Source organism: Microchirus variegatus, assembly GCF_963457635.1.
Source record: "Microchirus variegatus genome assembly, chromosome: 6".
NCBI classification, from domain to species: Eukaryota; Metazoa; Chordata; class Actinopteri; order Pleuronectiformes; family Soleidae; genus Microchirus; species Microchirus variegatus.
This window is the reverse complement of record NC_139807.1, coordinates 4977243-4991328: the sequence shown is the minus strand read 5'-3', so window position 1 is coordinate 4991328 and position 14086 is coordinate 4977243. Positions and strand designations below refer to the sequence as shown.

The window sequence follows — 14086 nt, the reverse complement described above, 5'->3', positions numbered from 1 at the left end:
GATAATGCGTGCTTCTGTCCAGATGTCCCCAGATGACGACGCCGTGGTGACCTTGCTTTGTGAATGGGCAGTGTGCTGTAAGCGCTCTGGCAGACACAGAGCCATGGTGGTGGCTAAGCTGCTGGAAAAGAGACAGGCTGAAATAGAAGCAGAGGTAAGAAATGCACACCTCATCTGCACCACATGTCAGAGCCCTGAGTATTTATGCAGTTCATACAGAGAAAAAGTTTTCCTTGTCACATTTCCATTTCATTTTTTGAAGCCTGAATATGTTACCGAGAAACAAGTATAACATGTGATAGGAATCTGCCGCATGACACTGTCCGTTTTTTAAATTGACAGCTGATATTCCTCCACTCTACGCATCGTATCACTGAAAGGCTCTTTGCCACATGCTGTCTCTTTCCCCTGCATGTTTACAGAGATGTGGTGAGTCAGAGGTGGTGGATGAGAAAGGCTCCGTGTCATCTGGCTCCCTCTCAGCAGCTACACTACCAGTTTTTCAGGATGTTCTGTTGCAGTTCCTTGATACTCAGGCTCCCACACTGAGTGAGTCTTTCTTCATTTTGCTGTAATTTTCTGCTGTTGTGATTCTCAAATGCGTCAAACTTCTAATATTGAAGGAACTTTATATCCCTTTGTCTTTGCCTCTGATTCCATTACCCAGTGGATATTTATTATGAATTATTTGGCAAGGGAAACCTGCTTCTGAATTATTCAAATCCTCTTTTTTTTTTCTTTTTTTTTTCCCGTGCAGCGGAGCCCGGGAATGAAAGTGAACGAGTGGAGTTCTCCAACCTGGTGCTGCTCTTCTGTGAGCTCATCCGTCACGATGTCTTTTCCCACAACATCTACATGTGCACGCTCATTTCCCGCGGTGACCTGGCTTCAGACTCCCACTTACCGCGCCCACGGTCACCCAGCGATGAGCCCTCTGATGAATCAGAGCGCAAGGAGCAGGAGGCAGGCAGCAGTGTCAAGATGGAGGCATGTTTGAACCTTCTTGTTTTGTTGGTGTTGTGCAGTGCAGAGAGGTGCAAATGGTTAACAATGAGATTATGGTTTCTTCAACAGGATGCCGGTCTGTCGGAGTCCATGGAAATCGATCACAACTCCAGTGCTAATTTTGATGAGGTAAATACACCATGGAAAATGTTTCCTCTCATCACGCACTCATAAATGTTATTGTTGTTTGGCATCGTGCGTGTCTCCTCTTGTGCGGAGTAATTTCAGCCTCTCTTTGCCTTGCAGATGTTTTCTCCGCCGATGCACTGCGAGTCGAAGGGCAGCCCATCTCCAGAGAAGCCAGCTCTGGAGCAGGACAGCAAGGTCGGCTGTAAGGACAAAGGCTTGGACCCGGCCTTCCCTCAGCTGTACGAGCAACCTCGCCACATTCAGTATGCCACTCACTTCCCCATTCCTCAGGTGAGAAAGCTCATATTTTTGTTGTTTTGATTTGAAATGTCTTCTTTAGAGAATAATTTGTTTTGACTGGAAGTTAAATAAAGCCAGAGTTCTGCCACGGGGAGGTGAAAAGGGCGAGTTTGTTTGTGTCCCATTCACAGATTCATTAAATGGAATAACTTCTCTGTTTTATAAATGAAATACTCATATGAGCCACATCATTGCTCAGGTCATCAAGTGCATCAGTTTATGAGGGTGTTTCTGTCTTTTTGTCTTCGCCTGTAGGAGGAAAGCGCCAGCCACGAGTGCAACCAGCGGTTAGTGGTCCTGTACGGCGTAGGAAAACTAAGAGATGAAGCGCGACACACCATCAAGAAAATTACCAAAGACATCTTGAAGGTGCTCAACCGCAAAAGCACAGCAGAAACGGGTAACTCAATTTTATCAGCATTTGACTGATGCTTAATGTCCCACATTTCCCATTTAGCTGATCTTTTACATTACTGTAGCAGTTTGTCTGGCAGCCAGCTGCCTTTTATGATTTTACATTTCATCCGTTTTATTTCACCTATTTTTCACGTTAAGAAATGAAAACGATGTCAGTTAAATTGCCTTGGAGTTTCTAAGTGTCGGCCGATTTAAGGAGGATTTTATCCCTGCAGTTGACAGTAAGAATAATCCTCTAAGTGTATTTAAAAAATCATATTAAATATAATGTTTTGTGGGAAGCAGGGACTTTATCGTGCCTGGATGTTTGTAAAACACCATTTCTCTTTTTGAATACTTCTCATTTGTATTGTCTTTCTCCTACCCTTCTTAAAAGAACATGCTTTCCCTTTCTTTTTTGACCTTAGGGGGTTGCGATACTCGATCTTCTTTCCGCTCAATTTCTATGCTAATAGCTCTCATCTGTTTGCAGACACTTTATCTCAGATACACGTGACCTTATTAAGGTGATTTAAGGTTTTCAGGGTTATAATTGCATAGATTGCAGTGCATTATGGCAACGTGGCATATTTCTGCCTGCTCGCAATGACCTTCGGCTCACAACTGTGTTTTTTTCATAAATTAAAAGAACCATTTTCCTTTTTACTTCCACTGCCCTCACAGCGGTGCCTTTTGCAGGAAAGCATTAAATCAAAGGAAAATCAGAAAAACAGGCCACTGGCTTAACTCGATTTCACGGCCGGCCTGTTCGACAGACTGGAAAAGAAACGCCACTGACCTGTCCAGAGTCACAGCCTCTTTTCTTACTTTTTAAATCCTCTTCTCTACTTTACGTCTGTCCACATATGCAGGTGGCGAGGAAGGACAAAAGAGGAAGAGGAGTAAGCCGGAGGCTTTTCCGACCGCAGAGGATATCTTCTCCAAATTCCAGCACCTCTCTCACTTTGACCAGCACCAGGTCACCTCACAGGTAAAACTAGATAACCTCACCAGTCACAGAGTTGATTAATGCAAATACCAGCAGCCTAAAACAAGAGGGGCTCCCAAGATGCCTCATTTGAATGTTAATGTGATTTGAGTGTAATTAGATTTTTTTTTCCTCATGAGATGTCTGAATACAATTTGAATAGATAATGCACTTAAGTGACTGTAACTTAAAAACCCAGCACAACATAATGTATTTAAATTTCCGATAGTCCAGATTGTAACGGAGGATGCGATTGATCCCAAATGCAATAAACCTGATACTTTCGCATGAATTATAAAATATGAAACACTTTGCATTTTAAAAAAAAAATGACGCTGAGGTTCATTTCCATTTTAAGCACTTTTTAATTTAAGCTATCTAATAGTCCCAGGGTGAAGTTTGCATGAAAGTGAAACAGATTTCCAAAGTAAGAAGCGATCAAAAGCCGTTTGATTATAAGATCTGTCAGGTGATAGTTGGTGTCTTATGTCGGACCAAGTTTCCTCTTTCAACAGAAAGATTCTCTGTTCAATATACTTCTGAAGAAACTTTATTTATTCTTTATAATTACACAGTTATTAATGGGCTAATAAACCCATTGTCTGTCTAGAATAACATGTGTTTTCCACAGGGAGTGGAAATCTTTGGGGTTTTTTTGTATGTCAATGATCAATTTGATGATTCATTTGTGTACAGGTGTCCAGGAACGTGCTGGAACAGATCACCAGTTTTGCCTTAGGAATGTCATATCACCTGCCTCTGGTCCAGCACATTCAGTTCATCTTTGACCTCATGGAGTACTCCCTCAACATTAGTGGCCTCATAGACTTTGCTATTCAGGTACCAACACTTTCATCACCTAAACCTTTCTCACTATTGATTTTTTTGATATTTTTTTTCAGTCATTGCTCTGTGTGTGTGTTTGTGTGTATCGTAGCTTCTGAACGAGCTCAGTCTGGTGGAAGCCGAGCTGCTGCTGAAGTCGTCCAGCCTGGTGGGCAGCTACACCACCAGCCTGTGTCTGTGTATTGTAGCGGTGTTGAGGAGGTACCACTCCTGCCTCATTCTCAACCCCGAGCAGACAGCACAAGTCTTTGATGGGTATGTAAATCCTAAACTGTGACGTTTACCAAAAAAGATTCCCTAGAAGTCAAATTCTGCCATGGAGTTTATTTATAATCGGGCTCCCTACATTTTGTTGTTATTGTGAAATCAAGTGAGCCAAGGAGTGGTTCAGTTAATTCCCCCCCTAAAGGGATGTTGGCACGGTTAAGACATCAATTAAACTTTTAATTCCAGTGATATAAAGGAAGGACATTTGCAGTTAAAGAATAATGTGGATTGTTTTTGTCACAGGACTGCTGACGGGACACTTGTTTTCTTCTCGGTTGCTTGCGATGCTTGTAGTTCAGGAATTTTAGCTGATTCTGTTGTTAAAGTTGTTTGAAGTCACTTTTGGATTAAGTGGTAGTTAAATACCTCAAGTGTTTTATAGAATGTAGCTGATATGAAGCCTCCAACTTCAAGTAAAATATGTGAAATGTCACAGGAAGATGACTTGTTTGACTAAAAGCCAAACAATGAGTAGAATAAAATTTGAGAAATACCCTCATTTACTTTGTTGCCAAGACATTTGAGGTAAATAGACTGGAAAGAGGAGGTAACGGCATCTAATCTAACTCTGTACAAAGGTAACACAAGCCTCATGTATACTGTACATAAATCATTTTGTATTGTCTGTGGGAGTATGTGCAGGAGGATTTCTCCTGGATTCTGTATGTCCCGTCCAAGAAATAGTCTGGCATGTAACCAGCCTTAAGCCAGCAAAGTGTTGTTATATATTTCAGTTTAACTACAGGTTTACTTGATTACTTTGCTTTAGAGTTGCTAAATTGTAGATTGTGGTGAGATTATCCCCTTCCTCCTGTTCAAAGTCTTAATGCAAAGTTAAGAATGGTATCAGTCCTTTTATTCCATCTTTTGGTAAGAAAGCTATCAACTGCCACATGTTTCCTTCACATATGCAGCTGAAATGTAACATCTGAAATGTAACATGTGCTATGTGTGTCTCCTAGGTTGCGCATCGTGGTGAAATCAGGTGTAAACCCAGCAGACTGCTCCTCGGCTGAGCGCTGCATCTTGGCGTACCTTTACGATCTTTACACCTCCTGTAGTCACCTCAAAAACAAGTTTGGTGAGATCTTCAGGTGAGAATAACATCGTCAGGTGTTTGAAGGTGTTTAATTCCTTTTATTATTTCCTTTTTACAAGACAAATCCCTCAAGAAGGAACATTATCAAACAGTGAACAGTAAATCCAGGTTCACACATGTTTTTCACCTGTGGGAATGTGTTTTATTGGCTTTCACTCTCGGGTTAAACGACTCCACAATGCACACAGTTTTTTTTGCTGCTATAGCATTGATTGGATTCAGTGGGAACTTAAGACCCAGGTGAACATGCTGTTTTTTGCTTTGTCTGCTTTGTCCATTTCTGGTGAAATGTTATGTGTTCTTCAGGCTGTTGGGATAGCCATTAGCATTAATGTTAGTAGCACTTACTTTTTAAAACTTGGGACAGCGCTCAATATAATTTATTTGATTAATAGACCATCTAAAAAAGTCAAGCAGAGACTGAAGCCAAAGATGCAAAATGGTAACTACTGTGATATTTATCGCTCGAGTCTATTTTCTTTCAGGAACATCTGTTTTGTCACTCTTCATGCATGTGTGATGCAGGGGTGAAAAAAATTGCCAGGTCAATTAACGACAATGGGGAAGGTGTTAATTATTAATTATGTTTTTTTGGCATCTTCACCTGGGTTTAAAAGTCTGCTGAACCCGCTAATTTTAGTGTGAAAGAAGCAAGAGTCCAGTAATATTTTTAGTATTTGTATTCAGTTTTATTTACCATCCCTGTGTCCTTTTTTGATATTTAATGTTTACTCTTTTCTACTCTGTATTTCTTACTCTCTGCTCTGTCGTCCTCCGCGTTCAGTGAGTTCTGTTCCAAAGTGAAGAACTCCATCTACTGCAACATCGACCCGTCAGACTCCAACATGCTCTGGGATCCCGTGTTCATGATGGAGGCCATCGCCAACCCGTCGGCCCACAACTTCAACCACTCCATGGTGGGGAAGATCCTCAACGACAGCCCAGCCAACCGCTACAGCTTTGTTTGTAATGTGCTCATGGATGTGTGTGTGGACCATCGAGACCCTGAGAGGTGTTCTTCTTTCCATGCTACGTGTTTTTATCTTCAGTTTTTCAACACCCATGTGTTGAACTGTGTTAACATTGTGTAATGTTCCTCCAGGGTGAACGATATCGGCATCCTGTGTGCGGAGCTGACGGCTTATTGTCGCTCTCTGAGTGCAGAGTGGCTCGGCATCCTCAAGGCTCTCTGCTGCTCCTCTAACAACGGCAACTGTGGCTTCAATGATTTACTATGTAACGTGGATGTAAGTTGTGCTTTCTTAGTCGTTTATCTGGCCCTTTTTTGTTGTTGTTTTGTTTTATTAATGTCCTCTCAATGTGTTTTTTTCCCTTTCATGTGCTTCAGGTGAGCGATTTGTCCTTCCATGATTCTCTGGCAACGTTTGTCGCCATTCTCATCGCTAGACAGTGCCTACTCCTAGAAGACTTGGTTCGATGTGTGGCTATTCCTTCCCTCCTCAATGCAGGTAAACATTATTTATGAATCTACTCATCATGTTATGCTAAAATGCATTGACAATTCATTTACTGCAGAATAAAGAAGAGGTTTATTCTATAAAACCTGTTTTTCACATCTTAGCACTTTTAGCTAATTTCTGTTGCATTAATTTTATTAATTTTGACTGGGAGAGGTTTAATTTCAGTTATGTTTCCATGAAATGTAACCTTTTCATGTATCCACAAATGTTATCCACAATTTTTAATCAAATTATTTGTAAGGTTAGTGAATAGTAAATTGCTACTTGGCTCACGGAAAGGAACACTGTATAATACATTACTTCTGTCAAAGACTAGAGTAAACACCGCATATTTGATCAGGCTCCATGAAACCTGGATGTGCTGTGTGCACTGGCGAGAGAGAGAGAGAGGAGTCTCTTTCTCCCGGCTGGGTAATCCTTCTTCTGACAGCATGGCCACAAAGCCCCATTCAGCCGTGCCGTTTGGTTTGGTTTGGCTCAATTTATAACAGTGCTAACCATGCCAGCTGCCAGCAGCTCTGGCCGGTGCTAAACTCTCTGTTCTCACTCCCATCTTTCCTGACAACAGCCGACTGAGTTGATATTTGTTCAGGATACGTTTTAAATTCAGAGTTCATGTTAATTATGTGCCGAGAAGATACTCGTCTCTAATCAGTGCGTGCATGTCCGTACTTACCTTCAGCGTGCAGTGAGCAAGACTCTGAGCCAGGAGCCAGACTCACCTGCAGGATTCTGCTGCACCTTTTCAAAACGCCACAGCGCAACCCTGTGCCCCAAGATGGTGTCAAGTCAGGTAGTGAACACAGTAAAAAAATTTTTTATCTTGTGTTGAAATTCCATTATTGTGTCTATGTGAATGTGACTTACGAATGGTATGTTGGCTTTGCAGATAAAGCAGCAGTTGGTATCCGGTCGTCTTGCGATCGCCACCTTCTCGCAGCCTCTCAGAACAGCATTGTTGTCGGAGCAGTGTTTGCTGTCCTAAAAGCTGTTTTCATGCTGGGTAAGAATTGTCATTTTAAAAAAAAATAAGTTTGAGGGTAAGACCTGCTGCAGTGAATCCCGTTTACCCGTTTCACACATTGGCTCAGAGAGATGACTGCGTTTGTGAAAATTCAAACTCTAACACTATAACAACCTTGTTGTTTTGCTTTATTGTTATAATATGAAAAAAGGTTAAATTATATATTTTTTAAATTCAGCTTGTTTTCCTCATCAAAGCTCATTCTTAACACTCACTCACTCTGGTCTTGGTGTTTTAAGGTGATGCGGAGCTGAGAGGATCTGGACTGTCACACCCTGCAGGCCTGGATGACATATCTGAAGGACGCAATGTCTCCATAGAAACTGCAAGCTTAGATGTGTATGCAAAGTATGTTCTGAAGACGATCTGCCAGCAGGTGAGAACGAGTCGAAATGACGGTGTGAAATAGAAAAACGTGAAAACGGAGATACTGACAAGTGTTAAGAAATAAGTAAAAGACGTGAGGACCAGTGCAGCCTTTACTTTGGAAGTGCAATAATATCAGTGAGCAGTTTTCTGTCTGACAAACTTTCTATATTTGCTTATATAAGCTCTTCTGCTTAAGATATCTGTGAAAGCAGTCAGCCAAGAACGTATAGAGAGTGAGAATGAGATGCACCACAAGTCACTTATGCCTCGTGGATGCAAAAGCTGGAGAGAGAGCTGGCAGCAGCTCAGAGGATTGAACGTGCTGTGAGACATCAGACACATTTCACCTTTTTCTGGCTCACATTGCTCTTCCACGTACAGTTCAATACCTGAGAATTGAGCCTTTGTCCTGTTTTCATCGCCACCCACTTCATTTGAGCTCGTTTTATATGATTTACAATTTACAATCCCCAGAATCACCGCCTCTTTTAACATAGATTTTTTATTTCCAACCCTAGTGAAAAGAAGTCTAATTTACTGACCGCCTCCACATTCCTCTTTCTGCCTCTTATTTTCCCTCCGTTTCAATTCTCGTGCTGCAGGAATGGGTTGGCGAGCGCTGCCTTAAATCCCTGTCTGAGGACAGCAGTGCCCTCCAGGACCCAGTGCTGGTGAACATTCAGGCCCAGCGGCTGCTGCAGCTCATTTGCTATCCTCACCGCCAGTTGGACAGCGATGATGGTGACAACCCGCAGAGACAGCGCATCAAACGCATCCTACAGGTAGGAAAAATGAACTCTGACTCTCTTTTTTTCATCTTTCTTTTTCAACCCGTGAAAGTTCAGTAATCAGGAAAGTTGGTAGTAGTTGAAAGAGAATAATTTGACGCCTTTTAAGGCCAGTGTGTGTTTGTGTGTACACACATTGGTCTTGACCTTCACTAATTATTCTCTTTAAACTTCCAGCCACTTTTCTGATTCAGAGCTGTGAAGTTTTGCTGCCCCCTTCTGGCTGTAGACAGGGGAAAATCATGAATGTATTCTTCTTTCATAGAACATGGACCAATGGACGATGAGACAGTCGTCCCTGGAGCTGCAGCTGATGATCAAACAGAGCACAAACAATGTAAGATTGTGGTTTCAGGTCAGGTGCAATAATAAGTGTTTGTCTTTGTGAAAATGATCTGACAAGTGCTCGATTATTTTTTACAATAGGAGCTCTACTCGCTCTTGGAGAACATAGCCAAGGCCACGATAGAGGTGTTTCAGAAATCAGCTGAGATGAACTCCAGTAACCCCTCAGGGAACGGAGCAGCGGCACAAGGCGGCTCCACCTCAAACAGCAGCAGCACCACAACCAAGATGAAACCAATTTTAAGGTATTTTTTCTCCATTATCTGTATGAATATTTAGATTTAGATAGAAGCTTATCCACACACTTTATCTGTATTATTTATTTCCACTCACCCAACAACAATTTTTATAACTCTTTCATGTTGCATTCAATGACGCTAAAGTCTCATCAATTTTTTTTTTTGCAGCTCTTCAGAGCGGTCAGGTGTTTGGCTCGTGGCTCCTTTGATTGCCAAGCTGCCCACCTCAGTACAGGGCCATGTGCTGAAGGCAGCCGGAGAGGAGCTGGAGAAAGGGCAGCACCTGGGCTCTTCCTCACGTAAGGAGAGGGACAGACAGAAACAGAAAAGGTAAAGAAAACCCACCTTTAAAAGGAATAAAAATGTTCTAAATGTGTACCATTGTCTCAGCTGATCTCACAGATTTATTAAATACAATGTTTATTCTTCCCTCAGTATGTCCCTGCTGAGTCAGCAGCCGTTTCTGTCATTGGTGCTGACCTGCTTGAAGGGGCAGGATGAGCAGAGGGAAGGCCTTCTCACGTCGCTCTACAGCCAGGTGCAGCAGATCGTCACCAACTGGAGAGAAGACCAATACCAGGACGACTGCAAGGCGAAGCAGATGATGCACGAGGCTCTGAAGCTACGGCTGAATCTTGTAAGAATTTCTCAAAAACGCACAATCTGTGTTTTTCTGTTTCAAATCTTTTTTTTCTTAGTCATGAAATTGGATGGGCCTTTTGTCTTTTATTCTTCCTGCTGGATATTTTACACCTGTACTTATAAAATCTGTGGTTTTAGGCTATTCAATACTTACAGTTTCAGTCAGATCTATAGTCACTCCTGCCTAAATGTAGTACCTAGACATTTCATCCACTCATTATGTGCATACAGATTTTAGCTAAACCTACATCAGTTACTTTAGCTGCATTGTCTCACTAAACCATCTATTTTTCATAAATTAACCTGGGTCAAAATCACATGCATTTGAGTAATCATAGCTTAAATACTTACTATAATACCAAGTACTACTGAGAAGTACTGAACAAACTTAACTTCTAATGCAACCAAACATCAAAAGAGTATAAAAATGAGTTATTTGTGCTATGAATTGTTTAAGCCCCTGTCCATCACACACACAGTTTGACTAAACACGTCCTCTCCTTTCATAGGTGGGGGGTATGTTTGACACGGTGCAGCGCAGCACCCAGCAGACGACTGAATGGGCAGTACTCCTCCTCGACATCATCAGCAGCGGCACGGTGGACATGCAATCCAATAAGTGAGTGGCGTCCCTGTGAAAAATCCCTGTGCCAAAGTGCAGCCCACACAGTATCCATCTAACTGGACACTTAACGCTGTTCTTTCAAAGCAGATTGTTGCCAGTAACCTGATCTGCCTGACCTCGTTCCCCCATTTGCTTCTCTCCCAACAGTGAGCTGTTCACAACTGTGTTGGACATGTTGAGTGTGCTGATTAACGGCACACTGGCTGCTGACATGTCCAGTATCTCTCAGGGCAGCATGGAGGAGAATAAGAGAGCCTATATGAACCTGGTTAAGAAGCTCAGGGTAAGAGCAGCAGGGCACTTCTCATTTATTGCAAATGGGTTTTGTTCAATGTAGCGACTAACGATTATTTGCATAATTGATTAATCTGTCGATTCTTTTCTCGATTAATCAAGTAATCGTTTGGTCCAGAAAATGTGTGAAAATTATGTTTCCCAATGTCTTGTTTTGTCCACAATCCAAAATAATACAATTGTAATGATTTCTTTGTTATGAGGAGCAAAGAAACCAGAAAATATGCACAGCTGAAAAAATTTGAAAAAACTTTTTGTGAAGGTGAATTGATTACGTCTTCAGTCAAAAAGACCCAAAGCAATTCGCTCAAAAGTGAAGATGGTCTCCTTATAAACTGATTGACAACATAGGTGCCGGGGTTTAAAAAAGTGAATTTATTTGGTATGAAAATGGTTTTAAAATTTGAGGTTGAAAAAGAGGATATTTAATTGTTTAATGGGATTTGTACGGGTGCATGAAACCTTTTGAAAGTGCTGTAATTTTAATGTTTAATGTTTGAGAAGTGCTTAAAGTTGGATTAAGTGCTTGAAAATACTCTGACTGAATAGTTTGCTTCTTAGATGGAAGAGAGTGGTAGAGTCGAAACGAAAATTGCTCTGCCCGGATCTCTCTTGCGAATGTGGCTGATTATTAACAGAATTTTGCTTATTCATTGCAAAATGCAGTCTCCTTTTAATGTAATATAATAATTACCATTCCGAGTATGCATGCATTTGTATAAATACTGGAAAATTGTGAAAATTTGACCTTGATAAAGCCCAGTAAGTGCTTCAATTTGACAGTGGGAAAGGGTGGCTGAATCCTGATTTTTAACTCACACTTGCCTCGATTGGCTGATTCCTTTCGCGTTCACAGAAAGAACTCGGAGATCGACAGTCAGAAAGTTTGGAAAAGGTGCGCCAGCTACTGCCACTGCCCAAGCAAACCCGTGATGTCATTACCTGTGAACCTCAGGGGTCGCTCATAGACACAAAGGGCAACAAGATAGCTGGCTTTGAGAAAGAGGTGAGCCTGCAAATAACCTTTGATTATAATGTGTGTCTTCAAGTTAAAATGAAAAGCTGTCTGCCAATATCCTCCTTGTTAAATTAAATATTATACTGATCTCACACAATTTAATTTAAATATGATCTCTATGCATTTGTTCCTCCAGGGCCTTCAAGTGTCAACCAAACAGAAGATTTCTCCGTGGGATGTGTTTGAGGGTCTCAAACACTCTGCCCCTCTCTCCTGGGGCTGGTTCGGTACGGTGCGCGTTGACCGCAAGGTCACCAAGTTTGAGGAGCAGCAGCGCTTCCTGCTCTACCACACGCACCAGAAGCCCAAGCCACGGAGCTATTACCTGGAGCCGCTGCCTCTGCCGCCCGAAGAGGAGGAACCCCTGACGCCCGTCTCCCAGGAACCGGAGAAGAAGATGATGGAAGCAGTCAAGCCAGAGAAGAATGTTCCTGGTGTGCAAACTGACACGAACAAGAAGAAATCCAACAAGAAGAAGAAACCTCCTGTTGCCAAGACTGAGGTCTGTTATGTCTTATTAAGGATTTTTAGCATAATGTGGTTTTCTGACGCTTGTCATTGACAAATGCATACACTACCGTTCAAAAGTTTGGGCTCACCTATACAATTTGTTTGTGTTTTCCATTAAAACACTTTTATTCATCAAAAGAGTTGCAAAATGAATAGAAAACATAGTCAAGACATTGACAAGATTAGAAATAATGATTTTTATTCAAAATAATTTTGCCCTTTCGTCAAAGAACCAGCAAAACTGTTTTCAGTTGTGCTAACATAATTGCACAAGGGTTTTCTAATCATTCAATAGCCTTCTAACGCGATTAGCAAACACAATGTACTATTAGAACACTGGAAATGAGTCTCTGTACACCTATGTACATATTCCATTAAAAACCAGACGTTTGCAGCTAGAATAGTCGTTTACCACATTAACAATGTATAGAGTGTGTTTTTGATTCATTTAATGTTATATTCATTGGAAAAAAAGTGCTTTTCCTTCAAAAATAAGGACATTTCTAAGTGAGCCCAAACTTTTGATAGGTTGTATATGTCTCTGCAAAGCGATCTAAAATACTTTTTCTCTCCAGGAGTATGTGAACCGTCAACCAGGCGGTGTGAGCTACGTGCCGAATATGCCACCCGACCTGATGCAGACCCACCCATATGGCAGGCTGCCGTACGGTCAGCAGGCCATGAGCATGTACACACAGAACCAGCCTCTACCTCCAGGTCAGTTCACAGCAATATTGGTTTGAAAGAATATCTGAAATAATGTCCTGAGACGCGTGGTTTATGTATTTTTTTTTCCTTCTTCCTCTACAGGTGGTCCTGGTTTAGAACCTCCCTACAGACCTGCCCGCAACCCACAGATGAATAAAATGATGCCCGCTCGGCCCAGCCACCCAGGAATGATGCCCAGCATGCAGGGAGGCATGCCAGGCATGATGGGAATGGAAAAGCAGTATATGGGTTACAAACCCCAGCAGGCCTTGCCGCAGAGCCAGATACTGCGCCATCAGCTACAGGTCAGACTGGTGAGTCAGTCTTCACTGACAGCTCAAGAGGCATCGTCTCATTAAGTCCACTTGAACTGAGTAGCCTTGTGAGCTGCGGCAGAATGTTGGATGTTGGATTCCCTAAAGGTTCCCTGGAAAATTAACTCATTTTTCTCCACAGTGTTTTTTAAACTTTCTGTGGTGTGTGTGTGGTTTGTTATAGACTTCACCATTCTGCAGGGAAATTGGATAACCCTGTTTTATTAATGTAGTCTTGTCTGTTTCCTTTGTGGAATTTATAGTTAAATTTCAGCAGAAGGGAATGGTGTGTTTGAAGTGATGTAAAACTAGTGATGAAGGCTATTACACACAAAAAAAGATCTTACCTCGAGATCCACTAAAGGTACAAGAATATTGCTTAAATTGGAAGCAGACCAGCAGAATTGTTGAAAGAAATAATTTCAGACGAGAATGTGGAAAAAAGTGTTCTGAATCCAATTATTATTTCATGACTTGCTTTTTTTTCCCCCTCTTTTCAGAATCAGAGCATGATGGGGCAGCAAATGAGACAGATAACACCCAACCAACCATACACACCAATGCAGGCATCACAGGTAACTGATGAAAGATCCTTTTCACCATTTATCGTCTACTGAAAATAAGCGAGATGATTATTTTCCAAGGAGAGCAAGACGTTCTTCAAAGTAGACACTCGCATGTCTCTGGCTGAAAGTTGAT

At 41.7% G+C, this 14086-nt stretch overlaps 1 protein-coding gene across 1 annotated transcript in view; it reads left to right on the top strand.

Annotated features, from left to right (window-relative positions):
* The window catches only part of med12 (mediator complex subunit 12), a 20194-nt gene that overhangs the window by 3637 nt on the left and 2471 nt on the right, over positions 1-14086 (top strand). Inside the window, 28 exon segments of the mRNA XM_083891403.1 lie at positions 23-154; positions 423-549; positions 758-987; positions 1075-1134; positions 1252-1425; positions 1690-1834; positions 2703-2821; positions 3515-3658; positions 3756-3919; positions 4894-5025; positions 5815-6042; positions 6133-6277; positions 6379-6499; positions 7194-7304; positions 7401-7514; positions 7775-7911; positions 8507-8686; positions 8958-9029; positions 9119-9282; positions 9445-9606; positions 9712-9913; positions 10428-10537; positions 10691-10826; positions 11694-11843; positions 11992-12357; positions 12941-13082; positions 13176-13387; positions 13888-13962. Coding sequence (XP_083747529.1) covers positions 23-154; positions 423-549; positions 758-987; positions 1075-1134; positions 1252-1425; positions 1690-1834; positions 2703-2821; positions 3515-3658; positions 3756-3919; positions 4894-5025; positions 5815-6042; positions 6133-6277; positions 6379-6499; positions 7194-7304; positions 7401-7514; positions 7775-7911; positions 8507-8686; positions 8958-9029; positions 9119-9282; positions 9445-9606; positions 9712-9913; positions 10428-10537; positions 10691-10826; positions 11694-11843; positions 11992-12357; positions 12941-13082; positions 13176-13387; positions 13888-13962 — 4254 coding nt within the window.